Source organism: Chelonia mydas, chromosome 1, assembly GCF_015237465.2.
Source record: "Chelonia mydas isolate rCheMyd1 chromosome 1, rCheMyd1.pri.v2, whole genome shotgun sequence".
Classification (NCBI taxonomy): Eukaryota; Metazoa; Chordata; order Testudines; family Cheloniidae; genus Chelonia; species Chelonia mydas.
The window spans coordinates 26,884,616-26,910,066 of record NC_057849.1 but is presented as its reverse complement, the minus strand read 5'-3'; the positions used below and the strand labels follow the sequence as shown (position 1 = coordinate 26,910,066).

Genomic DNA, 25,451 nt, shown 5'->3' with positions numbered 1-25,451 from the left:
GAAGAGACCTCAAGAAGTCATCAAGTCCAGCCCCCTGCACTGAGGTAGGACCAAGTAAATGCATGCTGGAGTCTCGGATACATACAATGTTAGGCCATCGCATACAGAGGACCTGAGTCTGAGAAGAGCCAATTTGAAAGAAGACTTGCAAGGAGCTCAACACCTCTGAGGTTTAGAGCTGGGCAGAATTTTTCGTATCCCAGGTTAAAAAATTGGCATCTGAACTTTTTTCCTATCCTGAATTGGGACAAAGAGTCAAGATCTTAACCATTTTTGCAAACTGATAATATGGAAGGAAAAAAAATCAGTTTGGATCAATCTAAATGCTTCACTACAATCCTTTTGAAACATTTTGTTCCCACATTGACCTTTTTTTTAAAAAAAAATTTCTAATTAACTTAAATTTCTTAAGAGTCATTTTGAAATGAAAACCCAGAATTTTTAGTTTTGAAAATATCAAATGGGGCTGTTGTGACAACTTTGAAGCTTTTTTCCCTAAAATATATTTAAATGAGAGATTCATTGAAATCGACCCTTTCCTGCAAACAGATTTGTTTTCAAGGAACTGCCATTACATGACGAAAAAAGGTTTCCTTGAAAAATTCCCGACCAGCTCTACTGAAGATCCAGCCCAGAACATGATGAGCAAGGTACTGGGTGCTTGGAAGCACCTGCCGGCTTAACAGGAGTGTAGCAGCTAGACACATTCAGCATGAAGGCAGCTCACAGAGGAGATACCTCTTACAAAGCTGTTTCCTACAATGCGAGCAAATGGACAACCCAAAATAAACATCACTTAGTTTCCTTTTTAAGCACACTGAGTTAGGAAAGGGCCACATACCTATTTAAGGTCAGCACATGAGATGGAAGACTGGATATGTGCACAGAGACAGATGCTTCCCTCATCAGCCAATGATGAGATACTGCAAGGATAGCCATTTTCCTCTGACCCCGGTCAAGGTGGGGCCTGGTGGGCAGAGGATGCTTCTTTGAAACCTGTCCCAGGTAGGTTGATGTGGGCCTGGACAAGCTGGTCTGGAGGTTGTTCTGCCTCTAGCCATGCTGATCCTGGCACCAGCTGGGCTTGCTTAGTCCTAGCAGCACTGGTCAGCTGCTGGATCTGGGACCATCATTGCCCCATGTTGTGGCTGAGCTGGTGGGCCTGGAATTTCTTGTGCCCAGTGAAGGTGGTGGTGCATAGGTCACATGAAGGCACACGTGCTGCTCCAGGGACCACTGGTCCTCTATGGGAGCAACACTGGACAAACCTGGCTTCTCGGCACAGGGCCTGGTCTTCATGCCTGTCTGACAGGGCTCCCCACCCAGCTGTTTCCCCTCATTTTGCAAGGAGCCTCCTTCCAGCCCACTTCCTTCCCCTTCCTCTTCCTCCTCCTCTCTAGCAATGTACTACTACTTCATCTGCTGGACACTGTAGGGCTTCTTTGAATCCTCTTTGTCCTGAGGGGTGCCTTCTGGCTGGGTCTGTGAGGACCATGGTTTGGGAATGGATGCTTTTGTCCTTCGTAATACCTGCCCTCTGAATTTAACTAACCCTGAAAAAAGAAAAGGAGGACTTGTGGCACCTTAGAGACTAACCAATTTATTTGAGCATTGGTTAGTCTCTAAGGTGCCACAAGTCCTCCTTTTCTTTTTGCGAATACAGACTAACACGGCTGTTACTCTGATAACTAACCCTGGTCTCTTGCTGCTTTTTATCTCTGCTCTGCCCAGCATCAGTTGCTTCCAGATCCTTCCTGTCCAACCTGGCTGGGGTGGGGTCTTCCCAGGTGTTCTTTTTCAGGTACATGCTGCTGACCTGGCACCACATACTGTTCAGCTGCACATAAGGGCATGTCCTCTGGCTTGTCCAGCTGCCAGAACTGCTCCTGGAGGTTGCTTTTGCTGTCTTGCAGCTCCAGAGCTGAATGGGGAGCAGCTGGCTCCAGGGCTGAGCTGGAGGCCAATTGCAGAGTTAGGCCCTTTTCAGTCTCCAGGGCTATCAAACATGACTTCTTTCATCTAGAACAGTGGTTCTCAAAGCCAGTCCGCTGCTTCTTCAGGGAAAACCCCTGGCGGGCTGGACCGGTTTGTTTACCTACCGTGTCCGCAGGTTTGGCTGATCGCAGCTCCCACTGGCCGCGGTTTGCTGCTCCAGGCCAATGGGGGCTGCGGGAAGGGCAGCCAGCATGTTCCTTGGCCTGCGCTGCTTCCCGCAGCCATTGGCCTGGAGCAGCGAACCATGGCCAGTGGGAGCTGCGATTGGCCAAACCTGTGGACGCGGCAAGTAAACAAACTGGTCCGGCACGCCAGGGGTTTTCCCTGAACAAGCAGCAGACCGGCTTTGAGAACCACTGATCTAGAAGATGCTACTTTAGGGCAGAGGGCCCATTTGCTCTTTCTCCCTGGCTCTGACGTAAGGCTGTTCCCAGACCTATCCCCACTTCAACATCGGTATCCACAGCTGAAGAGCCCACCCAGGAAGTTTGTGTAAGCTTCATGATCTAGACACTGCTGCAACCAGGATTTGGTCTGATATGATATGAAATGAGCAGCTACTTTGCCCCTAAATGTGAGAATGTGACACTGTTAGACAGCAGCATGATCTTCTCAGAAAGCCCAACTAAAAATGAGTCTCTGTGAAGACCTGTGATTATTATGCATTTAGGGCAAGATTTTCCAAAGTACCTAAGTGATTTAGGAGCACAATGTCCTGACTACTCCTAAGTCACATAGGCTATTTGAATATGCCACCCTTAATGCTGGTAGTACCCATGATATTAAGAGATTTCTACACAGAGAAGGCATGGCACTTGCCCTGAGAAATACACACTCTAAAGACAGAGTGATAGGAAGGGATGCAATATATATGTAGAGTGGTCAAGTTGATGATTCACCGCCTCTAAGTAATGGCTATATTGAGCCCTGGCTTGGAGGATTTAATAGGACTCATTGTTCTTCTAGTGTAGAAAACATTCCTTCTCCCCCAAGTTTGAAGTGTCATGGAAACAATGATTACAGTCTTTGTAAGACAAAGATGAGTGAAGCCAGCATTTTGCTCCATAAATATTGCTTATAGCCTCAGAATGTACAGTTTCAACAACATGGTTCACTAGTGACTTGCATCATTCATTACAAAAGGTCTACAGACACAAAAGGTACGATTTATCCTGTCAGTTAAGAATGCTCAATAAAAATATTTTAAAATATTAAATATTTATCATAATTCTTCCTGAAACCATCTAAAGTTGCCCTGTTTGTTCAGTTTTGTATGTTTTTCTGACAATTATCTGACACTAGTAACAAGGAGAAGAGATGGACGAGTCAGACATCTAAATGCGCTTCTTTGAGATGACTTTGTAGCTACTAAATATGAATGGAGGGAGCAAGGGATAGGGTGGAATATATAAAGGGCCAGATCCTGGGCTGAGTCTGAGACACACTTGGTGCAGCTCAGGTGCTATTTTATGGTCCCTGATCTTGGAACCATCTAGCCATTGTCCAAGAGCTGTCCTGTGATGGCTCTTTTTTATACTAAGTAATATTTTCTGCCAGCTGGAAGAACATGAATAGGGCTTCTAGGTACTAATAATTACCAATATGACCCACATCCTCCTTTCCAGCTCATTTTGTTTTTCAAAACTTTTTGTGCTTCTGAAGTCTATGGACAATATTTTGCTTCTCAAATGCCTTTGTACTTGCAGGTCACAGTTGTACCCAGAGTGCTAAAATACTATGCAAGAGGTTATCCTCTGGGCCCAAAAGGAGAGGAACCTTTTTGAGAAATGTTGTTAATCTTATTTGGTTGTACGTCTCTGTTCTTCAAATTCCCTCTTCACGTTCTGATTTCCAGCCTGTGTTACCTGCTAGAGTTTATACACATTTCTGTTGGCTTCACTTGGGTTGGATTTCCACGCTGTTTCTTTCTTGCTCTCCTTTCAGTTTAAGGGTATGTATGCCTTCTATGGCTCTACTCTGGCTATTTTAAATAACCTCTGTGAGTCTAAGGAGTTTATTGTCCTTATTTTCAATGTTAGGGTCTTTTTGACTAGCTTCCTCTTTAAAAAATATAAATGATCAGATCCTCAGCAGATGTAAATTGGCATAACTCTATTTATTGTAATGGAGCTATGCTGATTTATGCCAGCTGAGTATTTGGCACAAAATAAAGGAAGTTTGGTCAAAGTGTTAACTTTTGATACATACCCTTCTCCAGCAACATTGAAGTGGATTCTGTTATCACTGGGTGAAACAGTGGACGTGTTGTTCCTTGACTTTAGCAAAGCTTTTGACACTGTCTCCCACAATATTCTTGCCAGCAAGTTAAAGAAGTATGGGCTGGATGAATGGACTATAAGGTGGATAGAAAGTTGGCTAGATTGTCGGGCTCAACGGGTAGTGATCAATGGCTCCATGTCTAGTTGGCAGCCGGTATCAAGTGGAGTGCCCAAGGGTTGGTCCTTGGGCCAGTTTTGTTCAATATCTTCATAAATGATCTGGAGGATGGTGTGGATTGCACCCTCAGCAAGTTTGCAGATAACACTAAACTGGGAGGAGAGGTAGGCATAGGATACTGGAGGGTAGGGATAGGATACAGAGGGACCTAGACAAATTGGAGGATTGGGCCAAAAGAAATCTGAGGTTCAACAAGGACAAGTGCAGAGTCCTGCACTTAGGATGGAAGAATCCCACGCACCGCTACAGACTAGGGACCGAATGGCTCGGCAGCAGTTCTGCAGAAAAGGACCTAGGGGTTACAGTGGACGAGAAGCTGGATATGAGTCAACAGCGTGCCCTTGTTGCCAAGAAGGGCAATGGCATTTTGGGATGTATAAATAGGGGCAGTGCCAGCAGATCGAGGGACGTGATCGTTCCCCTCTATTCGACATTGGTGAGGCCTCATCTGGAGTACTGTGTCCAGTTTTGGGCCCCACACTACAAGAAGGATGTGGAAAAATTGGAAAGCGTCCAGCGGAGGACAACAAAAATTATTAGGGGACTGGAACACATGATTTATGAGGAGAGGCTGAGGGAACTGGGATTGTTTAGTCTGCGGAAGAGAAGAATGAGGGGGGATTTGATAGCTGCTTTCAACTACCTGAAAGAAGGTTCCAAAGAGGATGGATCTAGACTGTTCTCAGTGGTAGCTGATGACAGAACAAGGAGTAATGGTCTCAAGTTGCAGTGGGGGAGGTTTAGGTTAGATATTAGGAAAAACTTTTTCACTAGGAGGGTGGTGAAACACTGGAATGCGTTACCTAGGGAGGTGGTGGAATCTCCTTCCTTAGAAGTTTTTAAGGTCAGGCTTGACAAAGCCCTGGCTGGGATGATTTAGTTGGGGATTGGTCCCGCTCTGAGCAGGTGGTTGGACTAGATGACCTCCTGAGGTCCCTTCCTACCCTGATATTTAGAATCATAGAATCTTGACCCTTTGAAGTTAATGGCAAAACTTCCATTGACTTCAATAGGGCAAAGATTTCAGTCCTTGTCAGTTAGGCCTAGATCTTAAAGTATTTAGGCACCTAATGGTCATTAAAACTAATGACTCAAAATCAGTGACTCAACTGTAATTACTTTTTGAACCAGCTTAAATGGAAGAGAACATGTCACTGGGAATCTTCTCCCCTCTCGGATGACAACAGAGATGTACTGTGTTTAGCTTACTAAGGATGGGTAGAAAGTGGGCTGGTGGAGGGAAAGAAGAGAGAAACAGAAAGCTGTAAGGCTTCAGAGTTTTGGGGATGGAAAGGGGTGAATGAAGGAGATACATGGGGGGAATGTAGAGGTGAGATGACAGACTGAGGTTGAAAATAGGGTGACCAGATGTCCTGATAAAATTGGGACTGTCCCGATTTTTAGATCTTTGTCCCATGTCCCGACCGATGCACAGTCGAGACGCCATTTGTCCCGATATTCCGGCTTTGGCCACTCCGGACACTTTTTTTTTTGCTTCCCCCATGTGTCCCGATATTTTGTCTGTTTCATCTGGTCACCCTAGTTGAAAAGAGGGGGTGGCTAGAAAAGAGTAGCAGTACAATTGAGTGGGTAGGGAAGGAGAGGCGCAGAGAGCCTTAGATGGGGAAAAGAGAGGAGATGCAAAGAGCAGAAATTAGATGTTAGAGAAAACATGGAAAACGAGGGAGAGAACACAATGCAGGGGGAAAAAAGAGAGATGAGGAAAAAGGAAAGGCTACAAATGGTTAATATACACACAGATGTAAGGAAGGAATGTGGTGTGAATGAGAAAAGGGAATGTGAAGAACAAAAGCACAAGACACTTACATTTTTAAAAGTTTATTAAGTAGGAAGTTGAATGCCAGCATTGTTAAAATACCATGTGCAGGAATGTTTTGTTTTATACAGGTGTGTACGTTTACACATAGAAATATCTATTTCTGTAGAGATAGACGTGTGTGTATAATTACATGACTGTATACACCAGTGTTCTGATGGCAGGGGGCAGGAAGAATGGAGGAAAGTGGAATTATTATTCATATTATAGTAGCATCATACCCCAATCAAAATCAGAGTTCCATTGTGCTAGGTGCTGCTTATGAGCGTATGTATATATAGAGAGAGAGAGAGGAGGGAGTAAGAATGGAGGGAGAAAAGAATGTTGAGTGGGTAACATTGCACTAGTATAATAACTAGCTCTTATACAGTACTTTTATCACTAGATCTCAACGCACTTTACAATCTGTTTATCCTTACAACATCTCTCTGAGGTAGTGAAGTATTATAATCCCCATTTTACAGATGGGGGAACTGAGGGTCTGAGGTCTGGGTCTACAATTAAAAGTTAGCTACGTTGCTCAATGTGTGAAAAAAGTCACATGATGAGTGACTTGTCTACAGTCGCACAAGAAATCTATGGTGGAAAAGTGATCAGAAGCCAGATCTCCTAATTTTAGGCAAGTGCTTTAACCACTGGACCAAATGTCAATGCTCACTAATACAGCCTTTGGCAGTGCCCCAAGGCTAGAAAAAGGTTCCCTGCCAAAATTCAGAGGGTACCACTGTCCTAAATTATCCTATGAGCTTACATTCCAGAAAAGGTTGGGCAACTTTACAGTAGCAGAGGACCATTAAAATCCTTTGAGCTGTCACAATCAGGACAGCTCACCTGGCTGCTGGTGCAAGCACATGCACCAGAGCAGTGAGTCATGCACCAACACCACCCTGCCAGGCCACATCACATTATATGCATATATTGAACTCCATGATCTCATGGAAGGCAGATCAGCCCCTGCACACTCTCACCACTCCTGCCCTGGTCCCTACCAGTGGGGACATGCTAACCCCAGGCGCTGTCCACAAGCACCATCCCAGAGCTGCCACCTTCCTTCCCTTACTCCAGCAGGTGTCAGAGCAGCCTTCCCTCTTCCTCTGGACTGTGGAAAGAGCCACCTCTCACCCTTTTTCACTGTCCTCTGCTCCATGCCGGCAGAGCCTTTCCCCTTCTCTCACTCCAGGTGCTGGCAGATCTGCCTAGTCTCTTCTGGTTGACGGGGCCAAATAAAAAAGATCTGACAATGACCCATGGGCTACCAGTTGCCCATCCTTCTTCCAGATAATGGGCATGATTCTGATCTCTTCCCCATTATATGCTGGCATAACTCCATTGAATTTCTCTTGATTTGATCTGCCCCCCTCCAATATGGAGCTCCTTGTAGAGTTCCCTACCATAGGTTTTACTCTCTTGCCTATTGTTTGGCATTGGAATAGTAGAGTTATCTATGTCTATATAAATATGGACTGAAAGTCTCAGAAGTGACTTGTGATTTGGGGTAACTTGGGACATCTTAATAAGCCCTGATTTTTTTAGGGTGATCAGCTGAAAATGAGGCCCCTTCAAAGATCTCTCAAGTTTGGCACACAACAATTGAGGCACCCAAAATTGTTAGTCACTTCTGAAAGGACATTATGTCAAACAGATAGGACAAGTTAACTTATTTTATCATTCCCACATATGAAGTTTTGTTTAACTTTGCAACAGGTTGGATAAAATTATTTCCCCTCCAAAATTAGACACTAAAGCACCAATTTCTGTAAATTAAATCATTTCTAGAAATCAGAAATTGCTCCAGATCGTACAAAAAGGCTGGTTAGAGTTGCATAACTGGATAAGTGGTGTGGAGTCATACCAATTAGGATATGAATTAGTAGAAAAAACCTTCACAAATTCACTCCCTTTCCCCCAAGCACAATTCAGAAACGTCAAGCTTGCAGTTGTAATGTATGTACAGTCAATATGTACAGTACATATGTAAAGTCAGTATGTACGTCAAGCCTGCAGTTGTAATGCTGCCCAAACTCCCAATGTAGCCGGACAAAGATCAGGCCCTAAAAGCATCAGTCCTACCAATGCCCCACAGTCTCTTCACTCTCCTCTTCTGCTGAACATGAATACCAACCTACACTTTTCTATATAAAGGCTAATGGGACATTTTATTTCACTCAGTTCTGCGAGCCTCACATTGTACAAAAGCTGCGAAACAGATTTGCTTTTGATCATTCCTTAATTGTATGGTGGATGATTCATAATTAAACACTTTGTAATGATCAGGATCTTAGTATAAAACCTAAGACAGAAGTGTCTAAATCTGGGGGAATATAACATAATGGTGTCCTGATTCCTGAAGAGAAAGTTATTAGTGATATTAGTTATAGTAATTGAGCTTGGGTTCTTTATTCCCCAAATCCACACTTAGTTGCAACCTTCAGCTCACACCCTAAAACTCTCCCTCTGTCTCCACACACAAGTTTACCAGATTTTTCAGAGAGAAGGTAGTCAAGATCTGAAGTGGTCTCTCCGATTCATAGAACCATAGAGTTAGAAGGGACCGGAAGGGTCATCTAGTCTAACTCCCTGCCAAGATGCAGTATTTATGCCTAAGCCATCCAAGACAGATGGCTATCCAGCCTCCTTTTGAATTCCTCCAGTGAAGGAGCTTTCACAACTTCCTGAGGCAGTTTGTTCCATTGTCCTACTGTTCTTACAGTTAAGAAGTTTATCCTGAGATTTAATATAAATTTGCTATGCTGTAGTTTGAACCCATTGCCTCTTGTCCTGTCTTCTGTGGCAAGAGAACAATTTTTCTCCATCTGTTTTATGGCAGCCTTTCAAGTATTTGAAGACTAATATCATGTCTTTCTCCCCTCCCCCCATCTGCTCTTTTCCAAACTAAACATACCCATGCTTCTTTGCTCATAAAGCTTGCATTCCATCCCTTTGATCATCTTTGCTCACCTCTGGATCCTTTTCAGTTTCTCTACATCTTTCTATACAGTGGTGACCAAAATTCCTCCTATTTCCTCCCTCCCAGCACCCTCTCTTCCTTTTCCCCTGTCACCTACACCAAAGTTTTGGCCTGCTCTCTTCTTCTAACCCTTCCACTGTCTGTGATCCCATCCCCTCTTGTCTCTGACATCCACTGCCATCCACTCTTGCCGCCTCCTGATCCTCCTCAGTATCTGACTCGCCTTTGCTCCTTCCCTTCACAATTACAAAGATGCTCAAAATCAACAAGATAAAATTCAATAAAGACAAGTGCAAAGTACTATGCTTAGGAAGAAAAATCAAATGCACAACTATAAAATGTGGTGGCTAGGTAGCAGTATTACTAAAAAAAGGATCTGGGAGTTGTAGTGGATCACAAATGAATGTGTTAATGTGACGCAGTTGTGAAAAAGGCTTATCATTCTGGGTTGTATTAACAGTAGTGTTTGTAAAACACAGGGTAATTGTCCCATTCTACTGACATTGAGGCTTCAGGTGGAGTACTGTGTCCACTTCTGGGCACCAGACTTTCAGAAAGATGGGGACAATTTGGAGAGAGTCCAGAGGAGAGCAACAAAAATGATAAAAAAAAATTTTAGAAACCCTGACCTAGGATGAAAGTTTAAACAAACTGAGCATATTTAGACTTGAGAAAAGATGGGGGAATGTGATAAGTCTTCAAATATGCGAAGGGCTGTTACAAGGAGGATGGTGATCAATTGTTCCCCATCTCCACTGAAGGTCAAGTAAGAAATAATGGGCCTAATCTGCAGCAAGGGAGATTAATATATTAGGAAAATCTTTCTAACTATAAGGATAGGTAGGCTCCAACAGAGCCTTAACACAGAGGGCTGGACTAAATGATCTCTTGAGGTCCTATCCAGCCTTACATTTCTCTGATTCTATAATTCTATGCTCCAGTCTCCTCAAAAAGTCATCTCTTGACCCACCTATTTTTCCAGCTCCTGCCTCTTCTCTCTTCTTCCCTTCGCCTCCAAAGTAATTGGTTCTTAGCATTCCTCACCTTCTCCACTACTCCATTAATTGTGTTAGTCTGGAATGTTCATTTCTCTGATTCTCCCCCAGCCATGTTCACTCCTTCTTTCACTCTGCATTCTATTCATGGAAATCTGAATTGACCCATAAGCCACTACCTACCCCTACCTCTACCCCTTCTCCCTCCCCACCCCATCTATCCTCGAGTCATTTCTTCCATAATGCCTAAAAATGAGTTTGTGGGACAGTCATATGTAGAAAAATATTTAATTTTAAGAGAATATGTATATTCAAAATAAATATTTTGATGGTGTCCCTGATCCTCAGCATGTTGCTTGGCCTCATGAATTGTAAACTGTTGCTAGCACATTATGGGCACTACTGGACCTAATAATATGCATTAATAATTCTATTATGAAATAATGCTTGTCACTAGTGACAACTTATGATACCACTATGCACTTTGATACTTAAATGTAAGCTGCTTCTCACTATCACATTCACCAGTAACTTCTTTGCACTGTAAAATGAATGAAGCAAACCATATCTGCCTACCTAGACAGAAGTCCTTCCTGATCATGCTTCCTCCTCTGATTTGATGTTTCTGTCCATCTGAGCTTCTCAAAGATGAGTGAACAAAAATCTATTCATTTTCAACAACCAATGGGCACTAGTCAAAGCAAGGTACTCCCAGGGTTATTCAGAGCAGAACTGACACTTCTCTCAGTCTTTGGGTCATGCAAAGCTACAGTGATTCATATCTATGGACTCTGATAAGTGATAGACCTATTTGTCTAAGGACTGGTAGGTTGCTGTGATTTTTTTTTTCCCCTCCCCACTTACAGTATTTGCTCATCAGCAGAGGTGCAGGTGCTCTCAGTGTAATAAGAGGAATTTTAAAATATGGAGGAATGTCATTATTTTTCTCCTAACTAATTAGACATCTACATGGAGTAAAGCTCAATAGAAGCATATTGTTTTAATCATACTATATTATATGGCTTTCTAAGCCACATCCTGCCCTTAAATATACATATAAACATGTTATCAAGTTACTAAGCAATTGATGACTAAACAGTCATTTGCTAAAAGAAAACTGCTTTTAGATTAAAACTCAGCATCCTCTATTTTTCAGTTCAATACCTTCCTGGTTCTGTTTCTATATTTTCATTTTTCTGTCCCTTTGGCTTATTTTTCCCACTGATAAAGGCTAGATTCCTTTTTTAAAAAATATAAAATAGTATTTAAGTATTGACCAAATGGTAACAGAATAGTAATGATAGCTGCATATATTGTATTATTTCCAATTTCATGTATCTCCAGGTCCTAGAGAAGCATTTTTCTTTGAAAAGCAAAAGTAACCTAGTTCTTAGCTCCTCCTACTGTTCAATTCAAATCCAATTAGTATATCTTCAGCAGTTATTACTGTCAAGTTACATAAACCAGAGTTTCACACACATCTGAAGTGATGTTTGTAAAAGTCTTATGCTTCAGCTGAACTATGAGAATACCCTTTGTACCAGGTTAATTAATAAACAAGATAAAGAGCTATTTCAGCCTTTCTTATAGCAAATAAAATCTGTCTTAATGTATTGCATCCTCAATGGAGAGGAAGGAAAGGAAGTTTCATCTCTTTACACACTACTTTATCTTTTGTATTTAACAGGGGGACTGACTTTTCCTCAATTCCCCTCAGTTCCAGAACTATCTACAATGAATGTGAAACAAGAAAACACTGAAAAAACCTTTGCAAAAGAAGTGAACCTCCCTGAAATAGCCCTGTATGCTTAAAGTACTTTAATAAGGGTATATTGCTAACTATATTTTACTAACAGAAGAAGGGTTTACAGCAAGGCTCTCGATACATGTGTCTAACTTAGAGCTGTTCTTGACAAAGTTTTGTTACTTAGGACTGAGTTCTGTCACACCATAAAATAATGCTATTGAAGATCTGAAGTACCTGTGCAATCCCGGAACTGCTTGTAAGGAGAACTTTAAGGAGCTCAGGCTTCAGAGTAGCAGCCGTGTTAGTCTATACCCACAAAAAGAAAAGGAGTACTTGTGGCACCTTAGAGACTAACAAATTTATTTGAGCATAAGCTTTCGTGAGCTACAGCTCACTTCAGCGGATCCATGCAGTGGAAAACAGAGGGGGGAGATTTTATATACACAGAGAACAAGAAACAATGGGTGTTACTATACTCAGTGTAATGAGAGTGAGCTATTACCAGCAAGAGCGAGGGAGGGGGAAAAAAAAACCTTTTGGAGTGATAATGAAAGTGGACCATTCCCAGCAGTTGACAAGAACGTGTGAGGAACGATGGGGTGGGGAAATAAACATGGGGAAATAGGGAGATGGATGTAATGGAAGAGTAGTAAACTAACAATCTAACTTTTTAGCACTTTATAAATGAACTCTAGTTTGGCTGAATGCAGGCAGCATGGTAGATGGTATAACAAAAGTCTATACACCAGGACATAACACACCACAACAATGGGAAGCAATTCTAAAAGATGCATGGCAGAGCAGTCCCAGCGGGGTACCCCTTATTTCCTCCCCCTGTCTAGTTCTATAGGGCAAACAAATCCCTAGCCACCTGCATCTTTAGCTAACCCCAAACTGAATAAAGTGGGAGAGAAACAGAAAGTTTATCAGTAACATCACCTCAAGAAATAAACACACACGCCATTCATAAATCTCCTTTATTTTCTGTTTCCTGGTTTAAGGATGACCAGTCAGGAGGCAGAAAATGTTGTTTAATAAATATAAAGATAACCGTGATTTTGATAAAACTGGGGACCGTGAACTGAGTCAGTCTCTCTCGAACCGCCCCCCCTCCCCCCAAAGTACACTTAGACAAGCCTGGATCTCTACAAAGAGATTTCCCTCTTGATCAGTTTTGGGAAAAGCTTTAAGTTAAATCATTAAACGCTATATTATTAGCCTATACACTGGTGCCCAAAGAATTATACACGGCGCAAAGATTACACGACGCTCTGCCAGGAGATACTTGACGCCCCTGAGGCTCGAGGGCCGGGTTTAGCATCGCGCTCGCCCGGAGCCCAGGCGTGGGGCTGCTGGCGGAGCCCCCACGTGCGGGGCAGGGAAGGGCTACGCCGGAGCTCAGGTGTTGCTTTGAAAGCGCCCCCGAGGCGGCCCGGTCCAGCCTGCTCGCCCCCTCCCCTCCGCGCCCCTTACCGGAGTTCCGGAGCTTGCGGTTCTTGAAGACCGAGATGACGACCAGCAGGTTGCCCACGATGTCCACCACGGTGGTGAAGATCAGCACGCTGGACAGCGCCGGCCCCACCCAGGCCGGCCGCCGGGCCGCCGCCGCCGCCTCCCGCCCGGCCAAGCCGAAGCCCCCTCGCCCGCCCAGCTCGCAGCAGTTCCTCAGCGAGCCATTCTCCAGCATCGCGGACGCCCCCGCCGCCCCCGCTTCTCCGGGCGTCCCCGGCCGCCGCCTCCCGCCCGGCCCGGCTGTTCCTAGCACGGGCTGGGGCGCTCCGGGCTCGGCATGGCAGCGCCGGCTGCCGCCTTGCCTCACGCCCCGGCTGACCCGGCTCAGGCGACTAGCAGTGCTCGGCGGCGGGCAGGGCTTTAATGGGCTGAGCCCCCCGCCGCCCCGCGCCCACTCCCCCGCTGCCTCCCCGGCAGAAGGCGCTGCGGGGCGGCGGCCGGGCTGGGCGGGAAGCAGCAAAACCCTCCCTCGCGCCCCCTCCCCTCTCTCGCCCGCCCCCGGCCGGCAGCGCCGCCAGGAGCTGGGGCAGGCGGGGGAAGGGTCGGCGCGGGCTAAGGGGGGGGGAGAGACTCAGAGGCGCTGGCCACTGTCTGTCTGTCCCCCGCCCCCCGCGCGAGCGCAGCGTGACTGCAAACTTTCCCGCGCGCCGCTCGCTGCAGCTCGGCGGCGGCCGGGGGGCTCTGAGGGGAGCCCGCGCGCCAGAGCCGTTTGCTGCGAGCAGGCGCGCGCGGGGCGGCCCCGGAGCACGGGGCCTCGCGCACGGGGCGGCGGTGGGTAAGTTCGGAGCGCTCGGGCACGAGGAGGACGCGGGGGAAGTACGCATGGGGAGGGAGCGTGCAGGAGAGAGACGGAGGAGCGTGCCTAAGGGAAGGGGATCCCCGACCGGGGGGGATCTGGGGAAGGGATAACACGCATGGGGGGGGGAGGGGAGCAGCCACAGGGGAGGGGCTCATTGGCAGTGGAGCATGCATAGAAGAGGGGGAATCACACAGGGGAGACGGGAGGATGCACAGAGGAAGGAAGCTCACAGGGATATGGGAGGATGCGTGGTGGGGGGGGGGGCATGGTCAGGGCAGTGGCAGGCAACCTTTTTTCATGTGCGGACCCCTAAAATAGTTCAAATGGCGTTGCACACAGCCCCCTTTGGAAGTCTGCAGATCCCCTCCCCCCAGGGGTGCGCGGCCCGTAGGTTGAAAAACCGCTGAGTTAAGGGAATGGGGAGGGGAGGGGGGGTGATGAACAAGGGGCAGAGAGCCCCAAGCAGAGGGAGTGTGGGTGAGGGAGGAGTCCCAGGCGGGCAGGCACCCTGTAAGCTAGGGACTGGCACTCAGCAGAGTGGTAACAGGTGTGGGGCACTGCACACGCCGGGGCTGGCACGGGGGCTGTGGCCGAGTTGAGCGTGCAGGGGACGCTGTTGCTGTACGTGGGGCAGGCAGGGGCCATCGCACGCCGCAAGGGGCACGGTCCTGCGGCCGTGGATGTCCCGCGGCTGCTTGCAGCGGCCTCGCCAGGCACTGAGCCCAGCTGGGCCACGGGGCGGTGTGAGGGGCTGATCTTGGGCTGCAGACCCGGGGCCCTTCCTGCGAGGAGGCAGCGAGGGGCCTGAGCCGTCGTGCTAGTCCCGGGCGCTGCGTGGGGGCAGAGGAGCCTCAGTGCTCCTTTCTGCGCGGGACAAGTCACAGCCACAGGGCGGGGCGGGGGCAGGCTGAGGAAGGCCCGTGGTGGCTCACCTCACTGCCGGCAGGAGAGGAAAGGATTTAGAGACCATGCTCATTAGCAATAAGCCTCAGAAGGGTCCAGCACCGTGCTGGAGCTGCGTGGCAACTAGCCAGGAGTCTGAGCTCGGACAGCAGGAGCTTCCACGTGACTCATGAGAAGAGGCTGGGCGAATAGCTGCCAAGGGAGCAGCTCCTCCTTGGTTTCTCTGCCTTTGGCTCACTGTTTGAATGGCCTGACTAACCAGGAGAAGGTAATCAAGGGCAGCAAACAACCCTTCATCTCCTTTTTTTAAAAAGGGCAGGGCTTCAGATTTAGAGTTTATCATAATTATGAAGTCCATGTAATCCAGCTCTATCTAAACCATCTCTCTCTGGCTTGGAGTTTCAGAACTGATTTGGCAGGAGGCGATTTTTTAAAGCAGGGGTGGGCAAACTTTTTGGGCCGAGGGCCACATCTGGGTATGAAAATTGTAGGGCAGGCCATGAATGCTCATGAAATTGCGGGTGGGGGGCGGGTTCCAGCTGTGGGGGCGGGCTCTGGGGTGGGGCCAGAAATAAAGAGTTCAGGGTGTGGGAGGGGGCTCTGAGCTGCAGGGGTGGGGGAGGAATGAAGGGTTGGGGGTGCAGGAGGGTGCTCCAGGTGGGGAGATCAGGGCAGGGGGCTGGGGCACGGGAGAAGATCAGGGGTGCAGGCTCCGGACAGCGCTTACCTCAAGCAGCTCCCAGAAGCAGCAGCATGTCCCCCCTCCAGCTTCTATGTGGAGGCATGGCCAGGCAGCTCTGCGCGCTACCCTGTCTGCAGGTGCTGACCCTGCAGCGCCCATTGGCCCTGGTTCCCGGCCAATGGGAGCTGTGGGGGCAGCGCTTGGGGTGGGGCAGCGTGTGGAGCCCCCTGGCTGCCCCTAGGTGTAGGAGCCGGAGCAGGGACATGCTGCTACTTCCAGGAGCCGCATGGAGTGGGGCAAGCCCTGGATCCCACTCCCTGGCGGCAGCTCGCCAGACGGATTAAAACGTCTGGAGAGCCAGATGTGGCCCCTGGGACATAGTCTGCCCATCCCTGTTCTAAAGCAAGTCTCCCTACTATAAGTCAATAACTATACATGAGGCACCCAAGGAGGAGAACTTTATTTTCCTCAGGATCAGTCTAACAGCTACAGTGAGTTAGTTGTAATGGGAAATCCCTCCTCACTTTCCCCCTCTACACCATCTGTTGTCTGGCTCTAAATGTTCCACTGCTGTCCCACCAGTTAAAGCAATTTCAGTCACTTCCTATGGATTATGTCAGGGCTGCCCAACCTACAGCCCACCAGAGCATTTCATAAGGCCCGCAGCCTGCTTCAACACAATATACTAACGTCCAATTCACTAGCATTTTGTCATCATGTTTACATCATTTTAGTTTACACAAGTGTGTAAATAAACAATACTGTACATAGAAACAACCTGTTTCAATACATATGAAACAACCTGAACTTAAAATATAAATCAATACAGGTGACTTTAAATCTTATTAAAATTTGTGGAATCTGTTTGGCCCACACAAGATTGTGCTTAGGTATATGTGGCCCTCCTGTGTAATAAGGTTGGGCACCACTAAATGTAATCATTTACTAAGTATAATACAATATACACTATGCATTATTATTTGTGTTACATTAATGCCAAGAGGCACCACCTGAGAACAGGGCCCCATTTTGCTCAGTGCTGCACGAACACTAGGGTGGTATACAGTCCCTGCCCCCAGAGAGCTTACAATCTAAATAGGCATGACCTACAGAAGTGGAGTGACTTGCACAAGGTTACACACACAGAATATCATTGGAACAGCTGGGATTAGAGGAACCCAGATCTCTTTACTGCTAGTCTGATGCCCTATCAGGCCACACTGCCTCCTAATACAACAATAAGATTATATACAAGATCTCCTAGACTTGTGTGCGACTTCTCTTCCTCTCCTACTCCCCAAAATTTCACAAATAAATTGATTAATGTATGATAAGTAACATCCAGTGTACCCTGTGAATTTCACAAGTCACCCAGATTTGACTATCCTGGCAGACTCCAGTTGAGGCCTAATCAACGCAGAGTAGAGTGGAAGAATTACTTCTCATGTCTTGCTTACAACACTCCTGCTAATACATCCCAGAAGGATGTTTGCTTTTTTTGTAACAGCATTACACTGTTGACTCGTATTTGACTTGTGGTCCACTATAACCCCCAGATCCCTTTCCTCAGTACTCCTTCCTAGGTAGTCATTTCCCATTTTGTATGTGTGCAACCGATAGTTCCTTCCTAAATGGAGTACTTTGCATTTGTCCTTGTTGAATTTCATCCTGTTTACTTCAGACCATTTCTCCAGTTTGTCCAGATCATTTTGAATTTTAATCCTATCCTCCAAAGCACTTGCAACCCCTCCCAGCTTGGTATCATCCTCAAACTTTACAAGTGTACTCTATATGCCATTATCTAAATCACTGGTGAAGATATTGAATAGAACTATACCCAGAACTGATTCCAGTGGGACTGAACTTGTTATGCCCTTCCAGCATGACTGTGAACCACTGATAACTACTCTCTGGGAACTATTTTCCAACCAGTTTTGCACCCACCTTATAGTAGCTCCATCTAGGTTGCATTTCCCTAGTTTGTTTATGAAAAGGTCATGTGAGACAGTATCAAAAGCTTTACTAAAGTCAAGATATACCACATCTATCACTTCTCCCCTATCCACAAGGCTTGTTACCCTGTCAAAGAAAGCTATCAGGTTGGTTTGACATGATTTGTTTTTGACAAATCCATGCTGACTGTTACTTATCACCTTATTATCTTCTAGGTGTTTGCAAATTGATTGCGTAATTATTTGCTCCATTATCTTTCCAGATACAGAAGTTAAGCTGACCGGTCTGTAATTCTCCGGGTTGTCCTTATTTCCCTTTTTATAGATTGGCACTATATTTGCCCTTTCCCAGTCTTCTGGAATCTCTCCCATCGTCCATGACTTTTCAAAGATATCACTAATGCCTCAGATATCTCCTCAGTCAGCTCCTTGAGTATTCTAGGATGCATTTAGTCAGGCCCTGGTGACTTGAAGACATCTAATTTGTCCAAGTTGAATATTGTGCACCGGTATGGAAAAGATGCAGCCACATGCGACTTGTGGATACCCAGCTGAATACAGTGATGCAGTGCATCACAGGAATCCTTAAGTCAACTCCAACCCCATGGCTACCTGTTCTGTCTAACATCGCTCCCCCGCTGATACGCCACACTGCTGCGACATTCCATGAAGCTCAGTGAATCTAGGAAAATGGATGCCTTCCTATCCACCAAGACCTTGATAATGACCCCCTGCAACGTCGTAAGTCCCACAAGCCTTTCTGGGAACATTCGTTTAGCCTCAAGCAATCGGGCTATGATCAGAAGCAGGCTTGGAAAGCAGATTGGGCTAAACAAGACTTAAAAAATAAGCACCTTGTGCCGCATCCCATTCAGAAAGTTCCTAGGTTTAACCTTCACAGTCATCTTGGTCAACTCTGAACTGAATTTGAACCAACCATGGTAGATGCGCACATCTAATACACAAAGGGAAAATCAAGGACTCCCCAGTCTGAGAGTTTGGTTCCCCACAACAGACCATCGAACATATCACTACTACTTCCAAATTTATAAATATGAAGCAGGCATTAGTGCAATAAATTCTGCGACTCCTGATGTAGCCATTTGGCTCGATCAACTTCAGGTGAAATTGTAGTTGCTGCTCTGCACCAGCCAGACAAAAGAAGAAGATTTAACTGAGAAGAATTTGGTCCAGAATCTTCAGCCACACCTTAAAAAATGAGCACCTAATGTGGAGCACCTAACCCTTACTTAGGCACCTAAGTAAGAAGGTCTGATTTTCAAAATTGCTGAGCACCAGCATCTTCCATTGATCCTAATAGGAGCTGCTGAATGCTGAACACTTTTGAGAATCAGCCAACTTATTAAGGAGTCCAAGAGCCCATTTTTGAAAGTCTTGACTATCAATCATTGCTCAGAATCAGTGGGACTTTTCCCAGTAATGCTTTTCTGTGTTATATCTGTGGATGCTCTCTCTAGGAAATGCTTCTTTTAGTTTTCTGAAAAAGATCACTCTTACCCTGATTTTTTTTCTTTTATTTGAAGCAAGATGTGGTACTTCATCTATGGGTGAATCTGGAAAACTGTACTGAGAACAGTCATGGGTAATTAAAAAGTGTTTGTTCAGAATAACTTCCACTGAGTCTATGAACAGATCAATTTTTGTGGTTAAAGGTACTTCTATTGAGCTCTAATATAAAGAAATGCCTTGGTATTTTAAAGTAATATTAAAAATCTTTTATTTTCTTTTGAAAAATTCTATGCCTCTGCCCCTCATTTTATGTCTAAGGGAAGTAATTTTATTCTGTGATGTAAATCCAGGCAGATTTATTTTTTAAGCAATCTAAGGCTCTGTGTGTCTGCTGCAGGACAAAACCAAGGAATTGCCTGTATAGGGAGCAATCAAGTATTCCACACATCACTCAGCTGCCCAAGGCTGTTCTCTGTGGATTGTTCTTTTTTTCCTGAAAACGTGTGGCTGCTTCCTGAAGATACATTCATGCTCCTGTTTTCTGTGTTTTACTGATTTTTTTAAAGGGACTTATCTTTAACCAGTTGTCAAAAGTGTAAACTTTTTATGAACATGAATGTAATTTCGGGAGACAGAAGTTGCTACTGCTGGCGTCCCTTGAATTTTCAGTTTCCCAGTAGAACAGAAGAAAAAATTACCTCTCAGCACATTCATTATGTTATCACATGTCTCTGTAAGCTAACAGTGCAATTTCAACTAGAAGCACTATCTCTTTTAAGACGCCGTCATGCTTTCAGTGGTGTTAATTTCATGGCAATTTAAACTCTGCACATCCTGGTGGAAGCCAGAATCTAGGGTGCTCTCCTGCTTTCAATTTGATCCAAGTTTAGTTCTTTCAAAAACAGTTTGACTTACCTTTGAGTCAAATCAGGCCCAAGTTACAATGTTTAAAAGAAAGCCTCTTCTGCCCGTCACTGGTTTTCTACTGTTGAGAACCTGTGCAAAAAACGGTATCTCCTTGCAGAAAGGAGAGACTGTGCCATCCCAGAAACAAAGTTGGTTGACTAACATATTGCTATATGATCTGCATCTTTTTTGCTCCCACACTATGAGAAGGTACTTATCTAGAAATCAAAGCCAGTTTTGTTATCTTTGTTGTATATTTTTTGCAACTTTTAAAAATGGCTTTATTTTCCCCTAGAACTCTCCTTCGGCCCATGCCACTTCCTGCAGTCCCCACTGGCCTAGAATGGCCAGTGAGAGCTGCGATCGGCCAAACTTGCAGACGCTGCAGGTAAACGAACCGTCTCGGCCCACCAGCAGATTTCCCTGATGGGCCGTGTGCAAAGGTTGCCAATCCCTGATTTAGTGGGTCTAGTGAAGACCCGCCAAATTGACTGCAGATCACACTCTGGTCAACCCCGGTACTCCACCCGGAACAAGAAGAGTAAGGTAAGTTGATGGGATACACTCTCCTGTCGACCCAGGTCGGTGTAGTCACCGCAGTAAGTCGACCTAAGCTACGTCAACTCCAGCTACGTTATTCATGTAGCTGGAGTTGTGTAACTTAGATCAACTTACTGCGGTAGTGTAGACATAGCCTCAAAGTGTGACCTTCATGCTTGCAGGATGATTGTGAGGAGCCCATGTTGGCTACAGCAGCAAAGCATTGTGAGGCACCTCAGCTTGCAGGGCAAGTGGTAACACAGCCCCTCACTAGTATAGATTGCACCTGGAATGTCATACCGTGGCAGGAGTAAAATGTGTTCTTTTTTGAGCTATTAAAGGAGGCAGGGAGAAAGGAGTGGGAGAGAGTTAGGCTCCTAAATCCCATTGACAGTCAGCATGAATGGAACACTTAACTGCCCTTAGTGCCATTGAAAAATCTTTGTTACTGCAAGTATATTGTGAATTAGGAATGAATTGAATGCTCTAAAAAGTGAAATAATGGTGGCTCGAGCACAGTGCATTGCCAGGTGACGGTTCCATGCACATCTCTGCTGATGCAACCCATCCCTAAACTTAAACCCTCCAGGCTAGGCCACTCTTGGGCCTCTGCTGCCGTTTTGTGTGTTGGTTTTATGGCATTTATAAATGCAAGGCTGGAATGAAATAAACTAATTTTCACTCATGACCTAAGCTAATATTTGAGCATGCATTTCCACAGGTGAAAGGCAAATTCCATTGCCCCACATCACCCCTTAACTAACTGCATTTAAAATGGAAAGCAGAGTCACAGAGCTCATATCAGTAGACTGAGCAACCATAATGCATAATACAGTGTCTCTGAAAAATTCTCCACACTGAGCTCAGTTCAGTTGCCTATCTGTAACTGAGAGCAGAACTGGGTCCACGATGTGGAACAGGGCACAGGTGTGTGCTAGCTAATTGTTAAAACAATCTTTGAAATAAGGAAGGGGCTTGAATTTTCTCTTTCTCTTCCTACCCTGCAGTGCTGCTTTGATAATCCAGAGTGATCATCGTTTGTGGGAGGCTTGATTCCTGTCATAGAGGAGTGGGATTGACTAGGCTTATGCCAAGAGAATGGCATCTAACATTGGCCTCACTGGCTATGCCTGCCAGCTCATCTTGGGTTAGCAGACAGTGATCCTGCCTCCTCATTTCATGCAGTTGAATACAGGACAGGTGGCTAACATTATAATTAGCATACAAGATATCAAATATGGATGGGGACCCTTGCTTTCCATGTATAATTGAAACCCAGCTAGCCAACGCTGCAGGCTCAGATGACCCTGACGGAGAAGTCTGTTCAACATAAGCCATGAGAGAGATGCTGAGACAGTGCTGTTTGCACCTGGCTCTGAGTGCAGCCCCAACACCACCAGATTTGAAGGTGTGACCACCTTGTATTGGAATCTTAAGAAGGGTGAAGCAGGGACACTATGTGCCACACTGATGTACAGTTCACTACACCACAGAGTCCCTACTTGAGTTGACAACATTTCTTTCTGCAGAACCACTGATGTGGCCTGAACTAATGGGTGACTTCAGTCTCCACACAGATGACAATCCCTGGGGGGGCAACTTAAACTCTCGTGGTCAGCAGGACAGCCATGTGACTGTCCTGTGTGGTTTTTGGATTCATATAGCTAGAGATACTCTGGATCTGATTTTTGAGGTGGGATTGGAGGCAAAAGGGATGGTATGTCTTTTTCATGGACTGACAGGTTCTCTTGGAAGTACTATGTTCTGATGAAGTACTATGTTCTGCAGTACTTCATCAGTCCTTACTCAAGTAAAAGTCACTCTGGCTACAATGGATGTTTTGGCTGAGAAAGGACTGTAGGATTTGGCTCTCAAGTTTCAATGTAAACTAGATAGTTCTGATTGTTTCTTATATATAGTGTGTATATATGAATCCATGAAAATGTAAATGCATGAAATCCTGACTTTTCAATAGGGCCAGGATTCCCCCCATTAAGTACTGCAATATTTCAAACAGTGGTATACAGTAGAATCTCAAAGTTACAAACACCTCAGGAATGGAGGTTGTTTGCAACTCTGAAATGTTTGTAACTTTGAACAAAACATTATGGTTGTTCTTTCAAAAGGTTACAACTGAACATTGACTTAATACAGTTTTGAAACTTTACTATGCAAAAGAAAAATGCTGCTTTTAACCATCTTAATTCAAATGAAACACGCACAGAAACAGTTTCCTTACCTTGTCAAATCTTTTTTTTTTTTACAGTTTCCCTTTTTTTTTTTAAAGTAGTTTACTTTTAACACAGTATATGCTTTTTTCTTTTTTTTCTTTTCTTTTTTGGCGGGAGTGGGGGGGTATCTGCTGCTGCCTGATTGCATAGTTCTGGTTCCAAATGAGGTGTGTGGTCAGTTTGTACCTCAGGTGTTCGTAACTCTGAGATTCTACTGTATTTCAATTGATTTATAACCATTGATAGAAGCAGCCAAAATATGCACTAGACATATTTATATAAATGCATATATATTTATATAAATCTTCTCTGATAAATGTAACAACAACAAAAATTCAGGAGGATGAAGAATTTATCCAGAAGTAGAATTTTTCATAAGGTTCTGTCAATAACAGGGGAAAAAATTACCCAGCTTCTGTTCAATGCTAAGGATTTATCCTCAAGAATCTAGACAGAGCATTGGCATTCAGGATTGCATATTGATGTGAGCAATAATGATAGAAGTGCAGGGCATTTCCTGGAGATTAATGGTCATCCGGGTATTGAGGGTCTAAACTCCACCAAGGGGCACTCACCCCAACTGGTTATTCATCCCCAGGAAATGCTGTGAATGTCAGTCATTATTGCATAAATTAACATGCAGTCTTGGAAGCTCAGTCTACATTCTTAAGGATAAAATGAAAAAACAAAACCATGATGTGTGGCTATTTTTTAAATGGGTGATGCTGTTTCAGCTGGTACCATGTGTACAGGGCATCTCTAGAGAACTACTGGCGTGGAGTTTACACAGTCAAATTCCTTAAATCATCTGTCAATATCATTATATGAAACTCTACTATAGAATGTAATATTAGTTAAGAAATGTAGAAAGAGGGGAGCTGAAGGCCCAGTGTGATGAGTAGATATGCCACAAACTGCCCCTGGTGATTAAAGTGGAGTGAAACAGGAGTGGGAGGTTGCTTTGTACCAGCCAAGGGGGAATTTAGAGTGGTGGTCCCTCAAGACAGGGAAACGGGGGGAGCTCTCCCTCTGCTTTTAGGTTCACTACCTTCAGTTCCCCCTTAATATAACTGGTGTCCCCCTTTAATATAACCCCGGCCTCACTCAGTCAGTCAATAAAAGGTATCAAGCTCTTTAAGAGGCAAATTTTAAAAAAAATCTCATCAGATAAGGAGCTAACCACATAAAAGTAGGATGGTAAACACATTAAAAACATGCTAACCAGCTTTGCATCTTATGAAGCCACTGAATAGTAAACAGTAGCTTATATAAGCACAAAATTTGCAGGCCTAATCTTGCTCCCACTGAAGCAAATGAGAATCTTGCCACTGACTTCACTGGGGAGACCAAAATGAAGAGCTATGAGCACGAGAGAAGAGAAAATGCTCCAGTGATTACAGTGCTAGACTCTGATGGTGCTAGAGCAGTGGTTGTCAAACTTTTGTACTGGTGACCCCTTTCGCATAGCAGGCCTCTGAGGGCGACCCCCACCCTTATAAATTAAAAACATTTTTTTATATATTTAACACCATTATAAATGCTGGAGGCAAAGTGGGGTTTAGGGTGGAGGATGACAGCTCACAACTCCCCATGTAATAATCTCGTGACCTCCTGAGGGGTCCTGACCTCCAGTTTGAGAACCCCGGTGCTAGATCCTCCTGACCCCTGAATGCCAGGAGCATAAGAATAGGGATTGAGCCTGCCCCCTATGCGAGGCACATAGCAGGGGTATAGGGCCCTAGTGCACACCTACTAAGGCCTCAGGGTCTCTAAAATTAGCAAAGTCTGGTGCTTCATCAATGACTATATGGTTTTATTGACAAGTGACCCTGCATTGATCAGATAATAGCTGTCAGTCGGGGTTGTTTCCACTGTTGCATTCAGCCATGCGGTTCTGGCATTGGTCAGTGTGAAGGAAATTAAATGACTGCTATCCAGGGTACCGGCTTGCCAGATTCTCAATGGATCTAATGGGAATGGGTCACATCTACCACAGATGCTTGGTGAAATGGAAGGAAAATAAAGAGAAAAAAGTGGAGTGCAATTATGTCAGCCAGAGAGGATGGTACAGCACTGGAAGGGTTTGAAATGCCTAGATTCTGTAAGCCCTAAGATTTGAATCCCAGCAAGCTCAGCTAAGTCTTCCTCCCTTCTAAGTTAGATGGATTGAATAGTATGTAGTTTTCCTGTATGTATGAAGTCCTGTCTGCTCTATGTGAACATGTGAAAAGTAACTAGCGTTTGTCCTGGATGTTTTTCCATGGCCGAAATGCCATTTAATCCCATCCAGTTGTGCATTATCTACCTGCTGGAAGCTGCCCCTCAGCCCAGGGGATCTTCAGTGACATGTATGTAGAGGGAAAGTCATCTCTGGGAAGAAGGCTAACACAAGACCTATTCATCACTTAATAGTGCTTAAAAGTGAGAATTCAGTGGTGCATCGGTCTTGTACTGGTC

At 45.2% G+C, this 25,451-nt stretch overlaps 1 protein-coding gene and 1 long non-coding RNA gene across 3 annotated transcripts in view; one reads left to right on the top strand and one right to left on the bottom strand.

Moving 5' to 3' along the window:
- LOC122461982 overlaps positions 1-12,334 on the top strand; it is a 29,769-nt gene extending 17,435 nt beyond the window's left edge. Inside the window, exon 3 of one of the 2 annotated variants that reach the window (XR_006284296.1) lies at positions 11,940-12,334. This is a non-coding gene — a long non-coding RNA (uncharacterized LOC122461982). Of the gene's footprint in view, positions 1-3,701; positions 4,073-11,939 lie in introns of those variants that run through there. The other variant, XR_006284295.1, reaches the window with a different exon arrangement.
- The window catches only part of MTNR1B (melatonin receptor 1B), a 50,813-nt gene extending 37,127 nt beyond the window's left edge, over positions 1-13,686 (bottom strand). Inside the window, exon 1 of the mRNA XM_037889662.2 lies at positions 13,473-13,686. Coding sequence (XP_037745590.1) covers positions 13,473-13,686 — 214 coding nt within the window. The remainder of the gene's footprint in view (positions 1-13,472) is intronic.
- Positions 13,687-25,451: the final 11,765 nt, after the last annotated feature.